The 23,080-nt window shown below is 43.6% G+C and overlaps 1 protein-coding gene across 3 annotated transcripts in view; it reads left to right on the top strand.

The window, feature by feature from the left end:
• Positions 1-23,080, top strand: part of Fbxw11 (F-box and WD repeat domain containing 11) — a 101,159-nt gene that overhangs the window by 66,187 nt on the left and 11,892 nt on the right. For all 3 annotated transcript variants that reach the window (XM_059270232.1, XM_059270231.1, XM_059270233.1), the window contains 5 exons: positions 3,172-3,397; positions 11,116-11,302; positions 12,792-12,882; positions 21,072-21,209; positions 22,317-22,435. In XM_059270232.1, the coding sequence (XP_059126215.1) occupies positions 3,172-3,397; positions 11,116-11,302; positions 12,792-12,882; positions 21,072-21,209; positions 22,317-22,435 (761 nt within the window). The remainder of the gene's footprint in view (positions 1-3,171; positions 3,398-11,115; positions 11,303-12,791; positions 12,883-21,071; positions 21,210-22,316; positions 22,436-23,080) is intronic.

Here is a 23,080-nt window from a genome sequence, read left to right as displayed (position 1 = left end):
AAAAGGAACACTCGTGACCTTCTTCCACAGCTGCATGGCCGCACCTCTTAACTGTTGACCTTTCAGTTTGCAGCGGCTCCCAATCTCCTCCTAGTCAGTCACCTGGTGGGAAACTTGGTGGTGAATGAAATAACAATCCTTTGCCTATCAAATGAGAAAGGGCGTGTTAAGAAGCAACACAGATGCAGGCCGTTGCCATAATTCTGTTTAACTTGTTGTGAAAGCAGATGTTCTGGAAAATTGTCATCCAGATGTTGAGTAAGGAAAGAACACATGAAGTCTCCCAGTTAACATTCTACACACAGCCTTATTTGTCATGGTGTGCTCCCCTCTCCACAGATGATTGTGTTCATAACACCGTTAAGACTCCACATCTGCCTCTGTTCCTCCCATCATTTCAAAAGCTGCCTCTCTTAGTGCAGTCTACTTTACTTAAAGCTGGCCTGTAGGGCCACACTGTAGCCCTTCTGTGTAGATGATGTGTTGTAATTTGCATTACCAATTGTTTGCAATTAGACAGTCACTTCTATTTTTTCCTGTTATAACATTATGATACTGTTATGCTTAAAATGACATGTACATCTCCTTTTATGCCTGTTAATATTTATCACAGCAAAGGATTTTTACTTTGTGTCATTCTTCTATTGAGTCGGTTAGATGGGAATGTCTTTCAACAACCAAAACTTTGAAATGCTTGTTCAATGCTGCCCTCTGGTGGTAACAGGTGCTAATTGACTTACCCCTTGCTCCAGGAATTGGGGTGGCCTGGAGAGTTGGACATGGGTGGTTAAAGGAAATTAAGTGGAAGCTGAATGCTTTCTGATCTTGCCTCTAAATGTAGACATAAAAACTTACTTGAGATATGAAATGAAAAGCTTTTGTCAAGGAAGGCCAGAAGTTTCCGTCGAATATTTAGAGGCTCTCTTCTTTCTTCAATGAGTTTAGTCTAGTTTAATTATAGAACATGCCATTAATGAAAACTCTTCATTCCACATAAAGGCTTTGGAAACAAGTTTATAACAGATTTAATGGACATTTGTAATTCATCTCTTCAGGTCTGAAAATCCTTCACTGTCTTAACTTTCTGTCAGTATCTATGAGTAGGTTATCAGATGAGCAGTGGACAAGTGGCTTGGCAAGTGTGTAACAAAACACTAATGTGGCTGGGTGGTGGTGCATGCCTTTAATCCCAGCACTCAGGAGGCAGAGGCAGGCGGATCTCTGTGAGTTTGAAGCCAGCCTGGTCTGCAGAGTGAGATCCAGGACAGCCAGGGCTACATAGAGAAACCCTGTCTCGAAGACCAGAACAAATCAAAACAAAACACTGATGTGATTGTTTTTAAGTAGAAGGTCCTGTGTTTCCTAGCATTAGTAGTGTTGGTGGCTTCGAGTCTAGGGCTGTAGACTGTATTGTTACGGTGGTGTGGGGCTGTGTGTATGGTTGCGTATATGCGAGTCTACAGATGTGTCTAGACGTTGAGTGTCTTCTGCTGCTGTTCTCAGCCTTCCTGCCTTGAGCTAGGGGCTCCTGCTGAACTGGAAGCTTGCATTTTCAGCTCTTCTGGCCGGTCAGTGCGTTCTTGGTGTCTGTTTGTTTATATGCCTTCATGCTAGTGTTACTGGCGTGTGTAACCATGCCTGGATTTTTAATGGGTTCTGGAGATTTGAACTCAGGGCCTCATGCTTACACAGCAAGTGCTTTTACTTGCTGAGCCATCTTCTCAGCCTCTAGATTGTGGGGTACTGCCATCCAGAAGTGTTATGCAGGGCTTTTTTCTTTCGTCTTTCTAGGGGAGTAGTGCTAAAATTGAACCCTCTCCAGGACTTTACCCAGACTCCTATGGTTTCAATTAAAAGTTTTAAATTAATTAATTTAATTAATTAACAGACCCATTTTATAGTATAAGTATGGAGGCCACAGGACAACTTTCTGGAGTCTGATCTCTTTCCGCTCTGTGGGTTCCTGAGCTCAAACTCAGGCTGAGCTATCTCATTGGCTGTCAGATTAGATGATGATGCTCTACAGGGAAAGGTAGACGGAATTGATGAGAAAAGTGTTGCTGTAAGGAGTGCACTGCTCATATAGAAACCGTCCAGGGTGAACACCTTTCCCAGGATACAGGAGTGACTTTGGACAAAAGGGATGGAAAGTCTAAACTGTTGGGCCGTCTTTTGTTAGCCATGGGAGCCAATGTGGAGGGGTCAGCTCTTAGGAGAAAATGGAGCATTAGATTGACTTACTTTCAGGCCCCTCTTCTGTTGGATAGCCTGGGCTTCTCAATGTGTTCCTTAAGTGCAGTCTGGTCTAATAGACTCTGCAGCACCCGGGAACTTGTTAGAAATACAGATTCTCAGGCTCTCATTCAGACAGACAGAATCCGAGTCTGTGGTATTAGGCTCGAAGCTACTCTAATGCTTGCTCAGGTGTGAGAACCATTACTACTGATGTACAGTAGCCCAGACTGCTCCAGTTGTAATCGGACATGGTGCCTGTGATCAGCTGCGGTCTAAAAATATGAAAGGAAACATCTCAGAAGTGTAGTGGGGCGAGTGTATGTACATAATCACATAACATTAGAGTATATTGTTTGAAGTGTTCTATTGTCAATAATCTCTTATTATGTATAACTTATAAGCTCAGCTTTATTGTAAGTATGGATATAAGTATAGGTAGAAACATGTGGCATTTAGTATTATCCATGGGTCTAGGCATCTAGCTGAGATCTTGGAGCATATCTTGAGAATATAAGAGAGATATTAGCTTTTAATTTTGAGGAAGTGAGACAGACTACTACTAGCCAACCAGATGCCAGCTTGTCAAGTTGGGCAGTTAGTTCCTCTAAGATGATCGTCTCCAAAATGAGTTACTTAATAATGATGGGGGTAGGGGGAGAGAGGAGTTCCAGTAAACATTGGGGAATGATGAGCTCAGTCACCAGTCAGCTTTGGAAACAGCTACAACTTCAGCAATTACTGTGCTCGTTAATTTGAGGATACGCATAGGCCCTGGATACATTTTAATTATGTAATGAATGAATGAACAAAGAAATGAATTTGGTTTAGGTTAAAACTGCCATTTTAAGGTTAAAACCATAGGACAAAAGGTATTTCTAGTGAAACCGATTAAATGCTTTTCAAGCTAATTATTGTTTCTTTGTTTTTCCAAAACAGATAAGTAACGGAACGTCATCTGTGATTGTCTCCAGAAAGAGGCCATCAGAGGGGAACTACCAGAAAGAAAAGGACTTGTGCATTAAGTACTTTGACCAGTGGTCTGAATCAGATCAGGTGGAGTTTGTGGAGCATCTTATCTCACGAATGTGTCATTATCAGCATGGACATATTAACTCTTACCTGAAGCCCATGTTGCAGCGGGACTTTATCACCGCCTTACCAGGTAATCGGGCTTGTCCTGACAGTTGCTGAGCAGTGCAGGATGCCCAGTCCTCAAGCCTGGGGAGAGCTGAGGGGATGTCTGTGACTGCACTGTGAGCCACCGTTTCTGGCAACATCCATTGTATTTGTAGTTAGATTTTAATCCTTCTTCAAGTGCCGTAGTCAAATACAGTAGATATGCTTTTAAGAAGTGCAGGCTATTCCTGTGGTTGATCGTGTGGTATGTCGATCAGTGCTGGTACTGCTTTTAGTTGCCTTTTGTTCTTAAAGATACATGTTTTTATTTTAATATATATGCAGTCTGTACTTACTTTTACATGTAATTTAAAAAAATGTATGGAGCTGGGCATGGTAGCTCATGCCTGCTTTCCTGACACCCCTCAGCCTAAGACAGGAGGATTATTTCGTGGCCAGCTAGGGAGAGGCATACAGAAGACATACAGGTGCACATGCACACATACATCTCTTTTTCCTTAAGTCTGTACCTTGGCAAGCCTGGAGTTGAGGTTGTTCACTTGTATCTGAAGGGATAACTTAGGAAAGGGCCAAGAAACTGAAAAAAGAATGGTAGTGTGTTCTTCTTTCCTCCCTTTCCCCTCCCCCTCCTCTTTCCCTTTCCCTTCCCTTTCTCCCTTCCTTCCTTCCTTCCTTCCTTCCTTCCTTCCTTCCTTCCTTCCTTCCTTCCTTCCTTCCTTCCGGTTTTTCGAAACAGGGTTTTCTCTGTCGCTTTGGATCCTGTCCTGGAACTCACTTGGTAGACCAGGCTGGCCTTGAACTCACAGAGATCCACCTGTCTCTGCCTCCTGAGTGCTGAGATTAAAAGTGTGCGCCACCACTGTCCAGCTTCTTTTTCTTTTTTTGTTTATATTTACTTATTTTATTTTTATGTGTATGAATGTTTGTATACATGTATATCTGTCAACCGTGTGTGCGTCTTGTGCCCATGGAGGTCAGAAGAGTGTTGGGTACCCTAGAACTGGAGTTAGAGGTGGTTGTGAGCAGCAGTGTGGGTGCTGGAGTGACTGAGAGGCTTCTGATTTCTTCTTCCAGAGTTTGTGTGTTGGTTTTCTACACCGAGAGTGTAAAGACTGAGAGTCAGCTGAGAAAGGCTTGCCTCTGCTGTTCCCTTGATGCCAGAGTATCGTCCTGTCTTCCCTCAGATGTTTTCCATTCGTGTCTCTAGAAAAGCAAATCGGAACCTTTTCCATCCGGAATTCTAACATTCAGTTGCTTAGTTCAGTTTCTCTAGGCGGATTAGAATGACAAGGATCAGGAAAATGGAGTGAAATGCCTTTGGGTCACGTGGCTTGTTTGCTATGTGCTGATGTAAAATGATGGCAGGCGGGCATTGGTTCAAAGTAAGCACAAAGGATAAAATCACTCAGAGTTAAGATTCCTCTGGGAAAATCCTTAATTTAGCCTGAGTATTAAGTAAATGGATCATAACTGTCTTAGTTTACTATCTATTGCTGTGATCAAGCACCATGATCAAAAGCAACTTGGAAAGGAAAGGGTTGATTTCAGCTTACAGTTGTTGCAGCTTACAGTTCTCCATTGAGGGAAGTCAGGGCAGGACCTGAAGCAGAGACCACGAAGAAATTCTGCTATCTGGCTTGCTCTCTCTCATGGCATGCTGTTTGCTTTCTTACATAACTCTAGCCTGTGCCCGGTTGACAAAAAAAAACAAAAAACAAACAAACAAAAAAAACAAAAAAACACCTAACCAGGACAGTAACTCAATTCATAAAATTCACTTTTAATTATGGAGCACGAGAGGAGGGGCCTTTCATTGTGTGAGAGAGAAGGGTATGGGTGAATGGATTCTTGAGTGTACCTCCTGTACCTAGCATAGCACTCCAGAGCCTTGGCCCTTGAGCTGCTCCAGGAAGGGTCAGGGATGTCTTTCAAGTTGATGATTGTGTTGTTCCTCATCACTGACTGCTGACGAATGAGGCCGAGCCTCTGTTCTCTCAAGCAAGTCTGTTCATTGTTTGTTTTCGTATTCCTCCCTCTACTTGGTTTTCCAGCTGGTTTAGATGTGGGTGATTGCCTCTTATGTTCACAGAGTAGCCACAAGGTGGCACTGTTGAAGTTCTCCTGGTAGTTTGAAGCAGCTCCTTCTGGGGAGTGCACAGCCTTGGAGAAGAGGCAGAACAGATGAACATGTGTTATGTATATAAATATGGTTAGGATAATTGCATACAATTCAGTTTTCATTACAGTGAATTTTAAGGCATTGTCCATATCTCTGTTAAAGTGGAATTTTGTGGTATTGAATGTTATATGAAATGAATGGACTATTGGCTGGGACATGGAAATATTTCTGTTAAAATGCTATTTGTTTTAACAGGATTTTATCTGAACATATATACACATGTCAGTGCATTTCTTACATGAGAATCTAATAGCCGGGGACAAGCTGGCCCAGTTGATTGTGTGTGTGACTAGTAGACTTGGATTAGACCTGGCGTTAGTTCTTAGCCCAGACCTGTGCTGTAGAGCATTACGGGAAGCTAGGTCTGTGGGCACTTGTGTTGGTTCAGTGAGGTGCAGAGCGGCTTTGACTCATTTTGCTGGTCACTGTTCAGTCTTTTCAGTAAGTACCTTGAGTTTGAATTTTTACTGTTAAGATTGACAATCACTTTAAACTTTTAATTTTGAAAAACATTAGTTCTAAAAAAATTGTCTATAGTTTTGGCTTTTTAAAAAGCTTACTGTGAACATTGTACCTGTCAGTATAGGAAAAATGGAAAATGTTTGTGGTTTTTGGCTCCTTTTGGTTCAGTGGAAAAAGTGATAATTATGATACAGTTTTCTAAAAATCATGGTAAATGTTTAGTCTGCAATGTCAATTTCTGCAGGCTAAGTTTGTGGTTTGTAAGAACTGTTGTTAAAGGGGAAATTTATACCATTTCAAATAGAGGCAGATTGTACTTCAAAAGGGATGATAAGTCTCACTGATCAGTTTGGTGAGGTATCTGTGCAATTAAAAATGTTGAAGCACTTAGCTTCCTGACTGTGGTTATTCATTTGTCTAGCCCCAAGGAAGGACAGAAAACCATTATAGACTGTAAATGTGACATGACAGACTAGATCAAAGGTCACGGAGAGGGGCAGGAATGAGCTAAGACTTCGGGGCTGGATGCAGGGCCGAATACCAGCATACTCACAGTGGAGAATGTGAGTGTTGGCATTAGATGGCCCCTAGGCTTCAGACCCAGACTCTTGTGTGTGTGTGTGTGTGTGTGTGTGTGTGTGTGTGTGTGTGTGTGTGATGTGCCCGGCACCTGGTGGGTGCTCTGTGTAGGTGTTTGCACTGTCATTTGGTTTTCTGGATAGTGTCACGGGATTTGTGACCCGTGCTTCTTTCCTTTGTAGCCCTTAGAACCACACACTCCTGGGCTTCGACACACTGGGTGTAGGTGGCTGTTTTGTTTTCAAAGTTTCTAACTTCAGATTTATAACCAGAGCTGTGACTAGGGAACAGGAGCAGCAGAGGTGGGGAGGAGAGGAAGTTGCCTGACAGCTGAGAGGTTTCTAGAGTACTGGAGGCTTCCGTATGACCGAAGCAGCTGTGTTAAACTGACCTTCGTCAAGGGCATTGAACTGACAGCACACATTTGAAGTTCCTTTGGATATGGTGGTTTTTACACACTGCACTTTGAAATCAGTACCTTTTAATTGTTTGAATTTATGCTGACATTTTTCCAGTCTCGTGTGGTGCCTGTAATTGGTATCAGCGGCACTCCCAGGACTGCGTGCAGTGTCAGGCTGCATTCTGAGGCAGTCTCTGTCTTCATGCTGCCTCAGGAAGCGGGGTGGAGGGCTCACTCAGCACAATAGAGTAATGAGAGCCGGTTACACGGTTTAGGAAAGTACTTAGTTTAACACCCCAAAGCGCTTCAGTCAGCCTGGCTAAAAGATGAGACTGCCTTGTGTGACTCCCTTTTCCTTGGTGGACTTGAAACAAGAAAGTTGCGAGGTTTGTACAGCTCTTCAGGATGACTACTGAAGAATCTTGTATTTGGGGTAGGAGTGGGGCAGCTAAGGACATTTATTGAGTATCTGTTATATATCTGGCCCTTTATGTCTCTTACGTTATTAACCCTCCCAATGGACCTTTGAGATTCCTTCCCTGTAAACTGTGGGCTTTAGAGCGTTTATCTTGGAGAGTGACTTTGCAGATTATGTGATCTAACTCCCTTCAGCACTTAAGATTGTTCCTATGGTATCGACTAATGATATCCAAAAAGGATAATAGATCTGCTTATGGCCATTCACATAGCAGTTGGCTGAAACAAAATGTAAGCCGGCTTATGTGGTTTACCAGCTCTTACATTTTCTGTAAGACTAAAGCATGCCGCCTCCTGTGAGAATGATGGGAATTTAAAGTAGTAACCAAAGGAGAGGAACCTAGCTGTAGGTGTCACCAGGACGTTGTTTAAATGAGCCAATGGCATTTGAAAGAGGAAATATGGAAGCGATTTGCTTATGCAAAAACTTACTGGTGGTTTAATTGTGAGGACTCAATGAGGAGGAAAGGTCCAAGACTACATAGGTGCCCTTGCTATAAACCAATAGTCTCCAAATGGTCAGAATTAGGTGGCACTTCCAGAAGTATGGATCCCTAGGCTGCCTTCTCCAGTGGTTGATCCAGTAGCAAGTTCAAAGGATCTGTTTTTGTTACTGTGCTTTTGAAAGTCAGTGACCCTAATTGATTCTAATGCAACACATGGCTTTAGCATCTCATGGTTTCAGGCTCTGGCTTGTTAGTAAACTGGAAGTTGGGTGCTGCTCTCCTGGTTCTTCACAAGTGATGGGAACCGTGCCATTGAGATCTGGAAAGACAGCTTTCTTTCTAATGCATGCTCACCTTGCTGTCCATTTCATCTCTTCCAGAATAGGGGCTTGAAAGGCGATGGGTTAGGGCATGCTTATAACCACTTAGGAGTGTCTAGTTAGTGATGTGGAAGTCATGGAAGGCATGTAAAGTGGACTGTTGATATCCTGTGTAGGAGCTAGAAGAGGAAGTCCAGTGAGCCCCCAGAATTAGAGAATCCAAAGAAGACCTACGTGTGTTACCTTAGGGCTAGAGAAATGTGATTAAGCGTGACTTTAATGTGACTATAGTTGGGATAAGCTGAGAGATTCTGGATTGAAATCCATAGTCTTAGCTGTGGTGTGGAGAGAGGGGTGTGCCTGTGACTACACAGAGAAGATGTAGGAGAGGGACGCAGGAACACGCGGTTCACAGGTGTTTGAACTTTGCAGAATGGTATCAAGAACACTGAGCTCCACATCATGTCAGGTTATCCAGAGAGAGAGCTGAAGATAAAGTATCCCACCATCTGGAGGGAAGTTACAATGGATGGGGGGTACTGTGCTTACTTGAAGTCGATGGCATAACGGGACTAGAAAAAGGTCTGTTTTCACTTTTGTTTACCTTAAGTTCTTTTCTGTCCCTAAGAATAATGCCCTCAAGCAATAAAGGAAAGAACAATTGTGACCAAGCAAAACATGAATATATTTAGAAATCCTGCAAACAAATTGTGGGACAGTGATGGAGCTGAAGACTGATGTTCAGAACTGGGGAGGTGTGAGAAGGGACTGAGTGTTTCGGGGCAGCTGGGCTCCAGAGTCGTGCCTGATGGTGCCCAGAAGATACTGTGGAACAGGTCTCTGGGTTTTAAGAGCTGGGCAAGTGTTTGTAGGATGTCAACTGTTACATTGGCTCCTACTCTTTAGCACATCTTAACTTTAAAAAATTCATTGGCGCTGGGCGGTGATGGCGCAGGCCTTTAATCCTTGCACTCGGGAAGCAGAGGCAGGCGGATCTCTGTGAGTTCAAGGCCAGCCTGGGCTACAGAGTGAGTTCCAGGGCAGGTTCCAAAGCTGCACAGAGAAACCCTGTCTCGAAATTTAAAAAAAAAAAAAAAAAAATCCATTGGCATCTGAAAAGATTAGGAAGGGTGTGTAAGCTTCAGAGGGTGAATGCAGGATGTGAAAGATCTCTTGGATATGGGTTTAGGAGCTGGCAGTTCGTGTGTGTGTGTGTGTGTGTGTGTGTGTGTGTGTGTGTGTTGTCATTTTTCTCCACTGAGAATGGGTTGTATATGTTAAGGAGGGACCCAAAGCAACTGGTGCCAACCTGCAAATGAAAGGCTGCAAACCCAGTAAGTACCAGCCAGCCAGTGAGCAAGCAGTCCAGTCAACTGGTTCCTCTTCTGCCTGCTTTTACCAGAGTGAAGGTCAGAAGAGTGGTCTGAAGATGGCAGTGTCGCCTGAGGACTGCATTGACACGTTTGGACTAGACGTGTTTAGAGGACTGAGAGAGCTGGTGGCCGAGTGTCAGGACCCTTGAGTATTACAAATTCACCAGTAATAGCCTGCAGGGGAAAAGCTGCTGTCCTGGGTGCTGTCCTTGGTTCTGACCCATTTCATAGGTTTGTTCTCAGAAAGACAATCTAATTTGCTCATTATGCAGGTCTGCTGAAGAATACTCCCATTTCTGGATGCTACAAATTCAAATTCTAGAGACTGAAGTGGCTGGGCCCTGTGGAACTTTGGAAGCTGAATTAGAGTGAAGCTAAGCATAAAGCGTTGCCGCCCCCATCCCCCCAGTGGTCAAATACAGAGTTAAGGGGATTGTTTCAATGGCAACTGGGGAGAAAGGCATAAGAGTTTACCTTGCTGCTTTACTTCTTTCTAATAGGATTTATTGTTTTAATAGATATTCATAATATTAGACCACTTCAGCATCTGTGACAGCAATAGAGAAAATTGGTTATTACAAAGCTAAGTACTTTGAGGTGCTACATGTCAGAAAATCTGGGACATGAATTTTGCTCTGCACCTGCCAATAAGACTTTCACTAAACTGAACTCATATATATTCTAGGAACATTTTCAGATATCTCTGATACTTTAATTTTCATATGTATTTTTACCTGTGACTAAATCTAGAATAATTTAATAAGAATTATTTAAATTGCCAAGTGTACTTATTTACATCAAATTATGCATACCGTTACAGCTCAAACTACCAATAAATAGAAGTGGTATATTTAAAAAAAAAAAAAAAAGATTTTAACTTGTAGCCATCTCAGGAATCTGTTGTGATATGGCCATTGGGGAAGGAGGTCAGTCTTTGATGCTGTGACTGTAAGGTAATTCGAGTATACAGGATAGCAGTGGTGCCATGTTAGCTTTGATTATCAGGGTGGAGCGTGGGTCTTAGATCTAGTCCAGGATAGAATTATTATGTGAAGGGCTTCGAAATTTGTCATTGGCCCCTGGAGCTTTCAAGGATTCACGGTGGAGTGTGTTTTATTGCAAAAGATAGTGACTATAAGCAACAAGCACAGGTTTTGAAGCAAGAAGTCTTGACTTCCTGTCGTGGCTTCAGAGCACAGCCTGAGAGTTTTCCTTCTTGTGCCTCAGCTGTAACTTTGGAGAAGTGTTGGCTAGTGAGGCTTTGGCAGGAAAATGGGGAAGGGAAGAAAGAGTTTCACTGTGTCGAGAAAGACAGACCTGTCCCAGGGCAGGCAGCTGTTACACTAAGAGCAGCTGCTGTCAGCTGCACCTGTTGACGGGCTTGTCCATGGCTTGCTCCTGGGTGTTTGACCTGCCGCCTCAGGGTTTACTCATTCTTTCTTGAAGGGAAGGGCTGCTCTGTGTCCTCTGCCCTACCCATTGTCTTCATTGCTTTTCTGTTTTGTAGAGCAAGGCTTAGATCACATAGCAGAAAACATTCTTTCCTACCTGGATGCCAGGTCTCTGTGTGCAGCAGAGCTGGTGTGTAAAGAATGGCAGCGAGTGATCTCCGAAGGCATGCTGTGGAAGAAGCTGATCGAGAGGATGGTGCGCACTGACCCTCTCTGGAAGGGTCTCTCAGAGAGAAGAGGGTGGTAAGTCTGGGTGCTTGGTTGGAAGAAATTCCCTTGGTGGACAGTCAGCTCGATTACTCAAGGCAATTCTGTTTGTGAATGTGTCAGTCTACTTAAACAAGGAGGAAAATGATTAGTCAAGACTAGTTAAAGCTGTTAGAATTCTTCCTTCTGACATGTATGCATTTGTTATTATAAAGTTTTGAATACCTCAGATGGGTGAGTCATTCATCTTTTTAAAGCTGTGAATTTATGCTTTTTCAAAACTTAGGCAATGATCCCATCACAAAAAGATATGAAAAAAAAAATGTGAGAGTTGGAGCCGGAGAGATGGCTCAGTGGTTGAGAACACTCACTGCTCATGCAGAGGACCCTGGTTCAATTCCCAGCACCTACTTGGCAGCTCACAACTGTCTGGTGCTCCATTTCCAGAGGATCTGATGCCCTCTTCTGGCCTCCATGGGCACCAGGCACATGTGTGGTGCACAGACATACATGCAACCAAAACCCCCATCCGTAAAACAGTTTTTAAAGGAAAATAGGAGAGTCAAGTAATGGTATTTGCTGTAATTGCTGGGGATTAAACCTGGGGCTCATTCATGGTAGGCAGCTGCTCTACCACTGAGCTATACCACCAGCCTGAGGCATGTCATTTCACTATTTATTACTTCACTGCTGATGGGGAAGAATGGAAATACAGCCATAGGGTTTTCCAAGAAAGCCTGTGAGCTTCAATACAGCTCGATAGTTCTGTGTATTGTCTGTGCCCTGGCTCAGTCAGCGCAGAGAAGGAGCTACAGACAGGCACGGGACTGAGAAGAGTGAGAGGGGTGGGGAGTTGGATTTTCTTTCTGGGAGGAAGTTTAATGTGGACTAGGACTTCTCTTGAGCTTCGTTAGCACTTACTGTGCATGTGGGTGCAGTAGCACACGGGGAAGAGAACACGGAGAGCTAAGTTCTAGGGACTGAGGAAAGACTGAACGTGGCTAATGGGCATGAGCAATGCCAAAGGATAGCAGGCTGACGGTGTCCTTGACCTAACCTTGGGATGGAGTTTTCGGTGTTTGTGGTGGATAAGAGCACAAAAATATATTTGATAGTGAAAGTGTACAATCCAGTGTGAAGGTCCACAGCTTCAGAATGCCTATTGTAATTTTTTAAAAGCTCATTAAGATGTATGTATAGACTTTGCAACTAGTTAATTTCAGTGTGTCCTGTTTTTTATTTGCAAGATTTTACTAATAAAGTTTATAAGCGGGGGAGGGGGACAGCCTAGAATGAAAGCTTAGTTATTTGTGTGACGGTACTCAGAAAACAAAAGACCAGCATCATGCCAGAACTAAATTGTCTCTACCATGGAAACTGCAGTTTGTCAGAAATCCTGCTTTTGAACTATTAACATTCAGTGCAAGGGAAGACATGAAACATGGGGCTGTCCTTGTAAGCATGCTTAAATAAAATCTGCTCTTTTATGTGCAAAAATGTAACATCTGTTTGTTTTCATTGCCAGGGATCAGTACCTGTTTAAAAACAGACCTACAGATGGCCCTCCAAATTCATTTTATAGATCATTATATCCAAAGATTATCCAGGACATAGAGGTAACTGTTTCGCTTAATTGTTTTGCACCCTTTGGGGTCTTGTTCTCAACTTTTTATATTGTTTTAAAAGTCCTTTTGTTCTAAACTCATGGAACTCATATTTTTTGTAAAATTTGAGCCTTGGAAATAAATGTTATAATGTGTAATCTGTGGCTCTTCTTCAGAGCCGATCATGCCTTTTTATAGAAATACAACTTTTCAAAAACATGAAATGCTTCTCTAAGGCTGCCAGTTAATTAAAACCTTAATCCAAGATCAACTCTATTCTAATCTGATAAATTGTCCACACTCCAAGGCCCACTGCTTGAGGTAAACACACTTTTCTATTGAGCCGTCATTGTAGAAGGTGTGCTTGCAGTCGCCTCTCTAAGTTGTGCATAGTTTTTCATAAAGACGCCTCAGACTGTTCTAAGCAGCGGTGAGTGGGCCTTGTCAAGCAGACTCTGCTTTGGGCCCGCTGTGGAGTTGAGTGTGTGTCAGTGACCAGCGGAGATCTGTGCATGTGCTGAGGAGAAACATTAGCGGTGTTTGATACTGTTGGCGTGCTCCAGGTCCGTTTTATTCCTCAGCCCTTTCCCTTGAACCAGGAAGGACATGCACAGGCAGTTCTCCTTAACTCTTTCACATATGTTCTCCCTGTCCTTGGTTACTTCACCGTTTCCTCTTTGGTAGAAAAGTTTAGCTTTGGTCGGGCAATGCCGTATCTCCCATAAAGTTACAGCTGGTCTCCAAAATGTGAAGTAATCCTCTCCTCCAGGTGATGAACATAAAAATTATCGTGCCAAAATTAGTTAATGGAGAAACATGTGCCTTTGTAGAGTTCATCCTCTGCCCCTTCTCAGGCAGATGTGAACCAGTGGATCCATCCCATTAATGGTGCATCTGTGTGTGACAGGATATCATCATTTAAAAGAGAAACTTTTGTCTGAAGTGCATGCTCTCTAAAATGAACTAAAAACTAACCTTTTAGGGAGGGTTCAATAATTTAAAGCCACTGCCAGATAAAGTTTAGGAATTAATTGACCTGTTGTTCCAAACGTGGACTAATGTCCTGCAGTGCTCAGCGGACTGCCATCATAGGTTAGTGTTTTTGCATTTCAGGAGGGAAGGGCTGCTCAAGGTAGGTGTACCAGACATCTTGGAAATGCTCTTTGGCAGGGGGGAGCTGTTGATATAAACTCTCCAACTTTTCTTGAGTGGTCCCAAGAAAGCATTCCTTGTGAGGGGATGCTGTTTAAAGCCAGTTATTAACAAACAGACTCTGGAGAACCTTTATCAGATTGAGGTTTGGTGATGGAGATTATTTTATTTAGTTGCCATGACTACCGTTATAATTGACAGTATGACAGCAGTTACCATCCCCATTTCCTCAGACTGAAATCATACTTTAGAGCTAACAGAGAAGGCAGATGTGATGGGAAATGGAGCCATTGGGGAAACACTGTTTGACATAAAACCTCTGCATCATGGTGGTCTTCCCAGTGGTTCTTAAAGTGTGGTTTAGGAAAACCCACTGCCCAGCCACAAGAGTGTCCTCCAGATTTTTGTGGCTAAATTTCTTAGTATGAAGGATGACGCTTATACTTTGGTGTACTCACTAATAGTAATAGTGACAGAAGCAGTGTACCACTAATAAGACACTTACTTTGTTTAGCAGTTTATAGCATAGTTTCTCATAGATAGCCTAGACAGCCTGAAAAGTAGGTCAAGTCTATATTGAAAATGTAAGAAAGAAGGGCTGACAAGGTAAACTCTTTCCCTGGATTATAGTGAGGGTTACAGTCCACAGCCATCCACATACTCTGACACACACGATGAGTAGGGAGTCCACAGCCAACCTCATATTCCCCGGCCCTTCATGTATGTTCTGTCAGGGCAGACATACAGACTCATATACAGAAGGTCTTCTCTCTGGTGATCCATAGATCATAATGTGAGGCACACAGAGGAGCTTGGCCTTGTCCACATGACTGCTGGGAAAGCTTCACCTGCAGGGTGACACCATGGTTGTCACTTCTGTAGTCAACCATGGACTGTGCTAGGGGATTTACATCGATAAATAATAATTTATTTTTATTTTTTATAATAATTATTATAATAATTTTACAATGCCCAAGCCATATCCTTATCTGTATAAAGGAAAACAGACTGAAAGAAGATTTAGAACGTGTTACATAGAAGAGGTGGGCTTTTAGCTGAAGTCTGTCTAGCCCTAGGCTTACAGTTAGTTTTTTTGCTGTTTCCAAAGTGGAAATTTCAGGAAGTGAAGGAGAAGGGCATGTTTTATTCCTGCAGACTTCCCTCTTCCTCTGAGTGTGTGGATACTCAGTTCCTTGACTGTTGGGTTAGGAACTAAGATGAGAATCATTGGCCTTGCTTCAGTTCTGTTAGAGAAAAGGTAGTGTTGAAAGGTACTTAAGGACACTGTCCAAAGGTAGGAGATGTCAGGCAAGTGTCACGACCCCCTCGCCCTCGCAGTCTGTCCTTTGCCCTTCCACTCCACAGATCAGGCACTTCTGGGACAGCACTCGGGTTTCCCCTCTTCTCTATTTTAACAGCTTGCCGACTGCCGAAATACTTCCATGCTCAGCTTGATAAGCACAGAGGAAAAATGTTCCTCTCTGAACTTTGCCTTCCATATCTAGTCACCAGAAATTGACTATATTTTAAGGAAAAATAGACAACCTGGCTTTGTGTGGCTAGCTCCTGCTGTTGAGAAAACGGGGAAGTGAGAATCAGAGCCTGTGGAGAATAGTTCACATTCTTCCCTTTCTGCAAAGGTTCCCCTCTCCTGGGTGTTCTTGCCACACAGAGGGTTTATGGGGCCTCTGAATTGAGAAGGAACTCATGGTCAACCTGAGGCTTGTCCTGCCAAGAGGCAGTCACACACCCTCCGTCGTTCTCCAGAGTCCATGCCAGTCTGTTTTCAGGGTGGCTCAGGGTGCACTGCAAGGCACTTGGCAAGAATGGTTGGTTGAGCTTAACCCCCAGAACTGGGATCCCGACTCCCCAGTCCCCCTCCACCCCGCACCCCAAACGCTTTTGCAGGCAGATGGCTGTCGCTCTTACAATCCAACATGTTAATGCCCTGAACTTGGGTTTTTCTTTTCTGCCATTTCAGAGTAGTGACTCTTTATATTTACCAGGTAAGTGAGTGGCTTTGGAGCACTCTCCTTGGAGCTGGCCATGGGAAATGACGGTGTGTTGTATCACACCTTTTAATAAACCGCATTTCATTCAGAGAAAGCGGAAAACTTTTTTTGTGGTTTGCAAACTTGATATTAACATTGTCCTGACTAGAAAATGCTGAAACTTGCCCACCCACCCAGCTATGTTTAGGCTTCTAAAAATAATGTTATTCCTCCATACTCAGACATCTGTTTTCACTCTATTGCCAATTTAAATGCCGCTGTATACTCTGTATATCATGGCTACTTTCCCAGTATTTTGAAATTTTGCGCAGGGTAAGGGGATTTTACAAGTTCTCTAACACGTGAAATTTTCTTCTACAGTAGCTGTACCACATGACGGCTCATGGCATGGCAGGTATTGGAGAGGACACCTGTGTGACTAGCTTTATTGCTGCTGAACTCAGATAATAGCTCCGTTACATCTGAGGGCTGAGCACCTTGCTGGGCCCACTGTAAAATGCAGGCTACCAGCAACAAACAGCAGCCTAGACCAGCACTATAATATAATTCCTCCAATTTCGGGAGAACCCTCTCTTTTTAATTACAACCGACTGCTTTTGGCAGTGTTCCCCATAGGCTGTGATGAGCACATCACATGTTTTAATCTTACATGGCCCTTCGTTGTTGGGGGAACAGAGTCTATTGATCTGTTGCACAGAGGTGGAACCCGGTGCTCAGTCAGTACCACTGGCCAAGGCTCTCTCTTGACTTGGGTCATTTCTACCACCAAGGGCTGCCAGGCTTGAAGGTCTAGTTTTTGTGAAAACCTGGTTGAGAAGAATTAAAAAAAAAAAAAAAAGTTGAGGTCATCAGACATGGTGGCAGTGTTCTGGGTAGGCATAATCACAAGCAAGTGCTGCTTTTATGTGTGGGTGGCCTGGAGAACTAAGGAGGGGCAGTCTCAGGAGTGCCCTTGGTGGCTACATGGCCGTCAGAGACTTCCTGTCGGGTTCCAGTAAGCTATACTTACCTTGGATTCAAGAACTTAAAGATTGAAAAACTTGCCCTAACGGGGGTCTTCCCAGAGTGACTCACCAAGAGTCTTCTGAGCTTTGCTTAAAAATTTACAAGTATCCTAGAAAGTTAGGAATCTTGTGAGCGTGGAGAAGCTTGACCATACCACCATTTCCTGTTGACTTAGACAGAAAATAGGGTGTCTGGTGGTGCGTGTGTGAAGTCCTGTCCTCCCCAGGGAGGGTCGGGAGTAGATGGGACAGTTCAGCTTCAAGGCTTCACTCAGGTGTTTCAAGAACTGAGTCAGCGCTAGGTGACCATGTGGTGTCATCTTGGCACCTCTCCCTCATCCCTCTTGTGTCCTCAGTGTGTTAGATACAGTTAAACATTATGGCCACCTCGTCCCATTCTAGAAAATACCTTGAAGAGTAGTGAGAAAGTGTGTAAGAAGTCCTCTCATCCTCTGTCTGCATGGAAAGCACTTTTTCCTTTAAACTCTTCATGTGATGTAAGTGTGCTTCATTGTTCACTGAACTACAAAGTAAAACCTACTTTAGAGTCACACAATTTTATAGCCCAAAGGTGGGTGTGCAGTTTTTTTCAATCAAGAAATTTTTTATTCACTTTACATACCAATCACAGATCCCCCCCAGCCTTCACCCACCCCCCCACCCCCCATTCCCTCCTACAAGAAGGTAAGGCCTCCCATGGGGGAGTGAGCAGAGTCTGGTACATTCAGTAGAGGCAGGTCCAAGTCCGTCCCCCGCCCCCCTTGTCTCAAGACTGTGAGGTGTCCCACCATAGGTAGTGAGCTCCAAAAAGCCCACTCATGCACCAGGGGTCCCCTTAAGCAGATCAAGCTACACAACTGTCTCACTTATGCAGAGGGCCTAGTCTAGTCCCGTGAGACCATGCAGTTTTAAAAACAGTGTCTGGTCTACATAGGACGTGCTATGTATTCAGTGCTTTGGGTTCAAGTGGAGTCACACATTTCTGTCCATTCTTGTGCCTCCATAAGGACGTCACCTGAACATGAGTGACTACCACCCAAGGTCATTGGCTAGGCTAGAAGTAGACTCCTTACTAGTATATCTGGCTTCCTAGATCAACATTTCCCTGGAATAGTTAGCATGCTGAGGTGGCTAGTCACCATCCAAAAATACACTTATTTCTCTAGATGTTTCTAAACATTTGAGTTTGTTTAAATAAGCTTTTATACTTTGGACTCCTTTAAAAAGTTGCTCATAGAGATGAGTTGAGAGGTGGTTGAGGTCTTGAAAGGTGATTGTTCAGTGTGGGGGCGAGGGAGGGTGAGTTAGTTTTTTTTTGGTTTTGACATTTTGCCAGCCACTAGAGATAATGCCTGAATTAGGAAGTCCTGATGGTAGCAGGTGGACACAAGAGCATTTCCACACTGCTGTTGTCTCCAATTATTGAATGTGTGCTGTCCTTCTTGTTAGGACAAGGGTTCTTCTTGCTAAGTACAAGGGTCACACATCTGTGACCTTTGTGATGGACACTTGCCCTTTTAAGTACATGTGTATTAATGTATGTATTAGTAGCTCCAATTCTCCATTTTTTTCTCTATAAAAATGTGGGCAGTGGCCAGGAGGTGGTGGCGCACGCCTTTAATCCCAGCACTTGGGAGGCAGAGGCAGGCGGATCTCTGTGAGTTCGAGGCCAGCCTGGTCTACAGAGCGAGTTCTAGGACAGCAGGGCTGTTACAGAGAAACCCTGTCTCAAAAACAGTAAAAAACACCCCCCAAAAAACTTCCCAATGTTTATATCATATTTATTATTAATGGTCATCTAGAAATGATTTAAAGTATACAGGAGAACGTGCCTAGGTATGTGAAAATACTATGCCATCTAATTGGGTGCTCTCCCAATACTTGGGAGGCCAAGGCAAGAAGATTGAGAATTTAAGGCCTTGACTACATAGTGAGGAGTACCTTTCCAAAAAAAAAAAAAAAAAAAAAAAAAGCAAACATACACAGAGAAATTATGCTGTTTTACATAGTTATGCTATTTTACAAAAATAGATTTTGGTATCTGTGCTGGATTGTAGAATCCCTCCCCTATGGATGGATACCCAGGGACGATATATAAAAATAGGACAGTGTTAGGAAGTGTAGTGCCTGCCCTGAAACATTCAGTGAATGTTAGCGTTTTAAAGAGTTCAGAAGAATGCAGTCTTCAAATTAAGAGGAAATGTGGCTTATTGGGTATCAGGAGAACCAGTAATTGGGCCTTTATTGTGAATAAAGGTGAGATTTTATCTTTTTCAGTACAGCAAGCAGTTATGCTTTAGCTACCCAGAAATCGTTTTTCAAACTGGACTTGAAGTTGAGTGTGGATGGGTATTATTCCTGTTGTCTGCTGGCTTCCAAGCCTGAGAATCCAGACCGGCTAGACTGAGGAGAGGCGTAGGTCTTTTAATCTTGGGGAGTCCCTCCTAGCTGCTCCTTGAGCCTAGGCCTTCTGGTGGACACCCTCTACTTCTTCATTGAACTGGGCCAGGGTCTCAGGCTAGGGTGCCTTTGGTGGCCCTCAGGTCCTGAGCCAGAGTTTATATTACTTGTTTGTTATGGACACTCCCCTGAATTGTTAGTGATATATTTGTATTCTGTATTCTCTGCCTAAGGACTATCCTTTAGACCAGTGAATATGTTCCTATTAGAATCCTAGGCTGATCAGAACTGGGTTTGATGTCTAAGTAGTCCAGTTACTGTTTTTGTGACCTTAGGCAGGTTAAACCCTTTCCTTATTTATAAAAGGAAAACAATGAGAAATACTGCCAAGATTATTTAGCCAAATAAATTTAGTTCAGAGTGTAGATGTTCCTCAGTGTACCATGAGGTTTCAGCTGATAAGCCCATGGTAAGTTGAAAGTAGTGTAGCTTGAAATGAGTTTAACATATTTAAGCTAATTCAGTGACACATTGCACTGTGGGTTCCCATTGTTCTCCTCTTGTGAGCTAGTGGCAGACTGTGGCTTGCTGCTGGCATCCAGCATCCAAGTGGCTAGTCAGGGAGACAAAGGATTAAAATTCCAAGTACAGTTTCTGTTGAATGTATTGCCTTTGCATTACAAGGCCAAGAAAAAATAATAAGCTTAACCATTAAAAGTGAGGAGAGAGAGAGAGAGAGAGAGTGTGTGTGTGTGTGTGTGTGTGTGTGTGTGTGTGTGTGTGTGTGTGGTGTTGGTGTTGAGACAGGCAGGGTCTTGCTGTGCAGCTCAGGCCTTGAACTTGTTGTCTTGTGCCTCATCTTCCCCAGTTCTGAGATTCCCAAGTGTTTCCTCTCACAACTGGCTCGATGCCTCTAATGCAGCATGCATCCTGTTGAATATGCTCATTAAACAGTGCATGACGATGAGAGGATTGGAACCCAGAGCTGAAATTGTCCATTTTTATTGTTGTTTTCCTTTGGTTTTTTGAGACAGGTTTTCTCTGTTTAGCCCTGGCATCCTGGAACTCCCCTCCAACTCCGAGATCCCCCTGCCTCTGCTTCCCAAGTGCTGGGATTAAAGGTGTGCACCACCACCGCCCGGCAAAAGTGTTCCCTTCTTATTTAAGTGATTACAGTCTGGCTGGAGCTTGAGAGTGACAATGCAGTCAGTTCTTTCTCTGTGCGACGTCAGCAGGTCCGGCACAGCGGTCAGACAACTCTTGAGTTTGACGTGTGGGTCGTGAGGATAGGGCTGAGTAATGGGGCGGTCTTCTGCCAGGTATTTTAATTGGCATTAGGGAGTAACTCAGTGTGAGTTATTATTTCTTTGTCTCTTAGGGACCAATAATGTTCTTTAAACATACTGAATTCTGTCTAGTCCATTTCAGATCTAACCCAGATCTCCCTGGACATCCTATGGCAGCTGTCAGGTAGGCAGGGAAGGTTTCAGAAGCAGCATTGTTGGCTAGCGTCTCACTAGGAAAAGAGCAAAATTAGGGTGTCCGTGGTGTTCTGCTTCTCGAAGCAACACCAGAATGTGAAACCTAGCAGAGCAGTTGACTCACCGAAGCTACCTCTTGCCTCCTTCTCCAGACCATAGAATCGAATTGGCGGTGTGGACGACACAACTTGCAGAGGATCCAGTGCCGCTCTGAAAATAGTAAAGGTGTCTACTGTTTGCAGTACGATGACGACAAAATTATCAGTGGCCTCCGGGACAACTCCATCAAGGTGAGCTGCTAATTCTGTGCAGGGCTGAAGTGCTGGTGTGTGGTAGTCTCTGCTGCTCTACATAGATAGGTTTGTATCTGTTCTCAGCATCAGTAGCTCTCGTGTTGTTGAAAAGCACCAGAAACAGCATTTCCTGGTCTCATCCCTGGCTCTGAGCACATTCACATTTGATGCTCTCTGTTTATGATATCCCCTCAGACTCCCTTGTCCTGCCCCCGTAGATCACCCTTTCATATCCCTGTGCCCAGGAATCCAGTGGTCTTCCATCCGCCTTCATCCATATATATAAGAAAGAGTTCCCCCCACCTCCTCCCCTCCCCTCCCCTGCCCTCCTTGGAAATGAGCAGGTGTCTACGGTGGTGATGGATAACTGCAGTTCATCCAGGGAGTGGGGTATTTTCAGCATTGAAAGGAATTTGCTATACAGGCCATAGAAAGGCATGGGGAGCTGTAAACGCATGCTACTAAGTTAAAGAAGCAGTGTTGAAAGGCTGAACGGTACAGGGTTCAGTGTGACAGTCTGGAAAGGAGAAGCTGTGAACGTAGTGAAAGAAGGGAGGAAACAGCTCAGGGTGTGAAAATAACTATTACTAGTGTTTACTTCCTTTTCATTTTCAGAAACAAGGATCATGTCATCACATAACCAATTTTTGTTTTGATTCTTAAGTGCTTAACTTTGTAATAAAACATTGTCTTTTCTCACTAAGAACTCTTGATAGTTTTTTGGGGGGGTTTTCAGGGAACAAACACTCCCATTTTTAAAAAAAATTTTCGAAACTATCAGATAAGCATTTTGAAACGGACCTAGTAGAGGCTGTCACATTATTTACCAGAGAGTGAGCTGACTCTTCCCAGGTTTTATTAAAACCCCCTTATCGAGCTGCTGATAAATGAGTACAGTAGCTAAATGTTGACATTAGCAGAGCTGTGTGTCTGCTCTGGAAGCTGGTTGGTGTTGTCCTAGTTCTGGTTCCTCTTGTTATTCCCTGCCTGTTGGATACTCACCTTGCTTCCTGCTCTGCTATGATTCAGAGTGCAGGGTGCATGAGAACCTTTGTGTAAAGTGCCGGCACTAAATTGCTGCTCTGGTTCATCTTGTCTCGATAGATCTGGGACAAAACCAGCCTGGAATGTTTGAAAGTGCTAACAGGACACACAGGCTCTGTCCTCTGCCTCCAGTATGACGAGCGAGTCATTGTAACTGGTTCTTCAGATTCGACAGTGAGGTGAGTGGTCTGGCTTCATTCTCTGATCTCAAAGGCCATTCCTGAGGAGACAGAGATGCATACTGTCTTCAGGAATTTTTGCATGCATGCACATTCATATGTGTGCGTATGTGCACATACATTCACACCTGCTGCTCTGTACATATTTTTACTTGGCTGTATCTCAAGACTTTTTGATGGAGACATGTTAAACAAATAGTCCAGAAGGCTGAGTTTTTATAAAGGTGTCTTGTTCTTCTTGCTGTGTTCTGTAGAGTTGGCAGTATATTCTCCTATAAAATCACACTGCTTTATATTAGCTTGCCTCCTGTTCTTAGGAGCCTGCCATCTAGAGCAGAGAGGAAAAAGTCAGTTCTTGAGCGTGAGGGGTGCAGGAACTGAACGAATCAGGCAGTTTGTAGACCCTCGGGAAAGTGAGTTCTGAGAGCCAGAGACGACACATTTGATTATGATGTCTGCTTGAGTTCTCTTAGGTATTTTGCCTTCATCTCTGCAGGTATATTAGGAAACTGGGAGGGCACATCATTTCCTTGGAGTCATAGAACCAGTCCATTTTGGAACCTTGAGTTTGGGTCACACATGACTGTCTTTTTTTTTTAAAGATTTATTTATTTATTTTGTATACAGAAGAGGGCGCCAGATCTG

Source organism: Peromyscus eremicus, chromosome 8a (genome assembly GCF_949786415.1).
Source record: "Peromyscus eremicus chromosome 8a, PerEre_H2_v1, whole genome shotgun sequence".
Lineage (NCBI taxonomy): Eukaryota > Metazoa > Chordata > Mammalia > Rodentia > Cricetidae > Peromyscus > Peromyscus eremicus.
The sequence above is the reverse complement of the archived record's forward strand: the minus strand, read 5'-3'. Positions and strand labels throughout refer to the sequence as shown.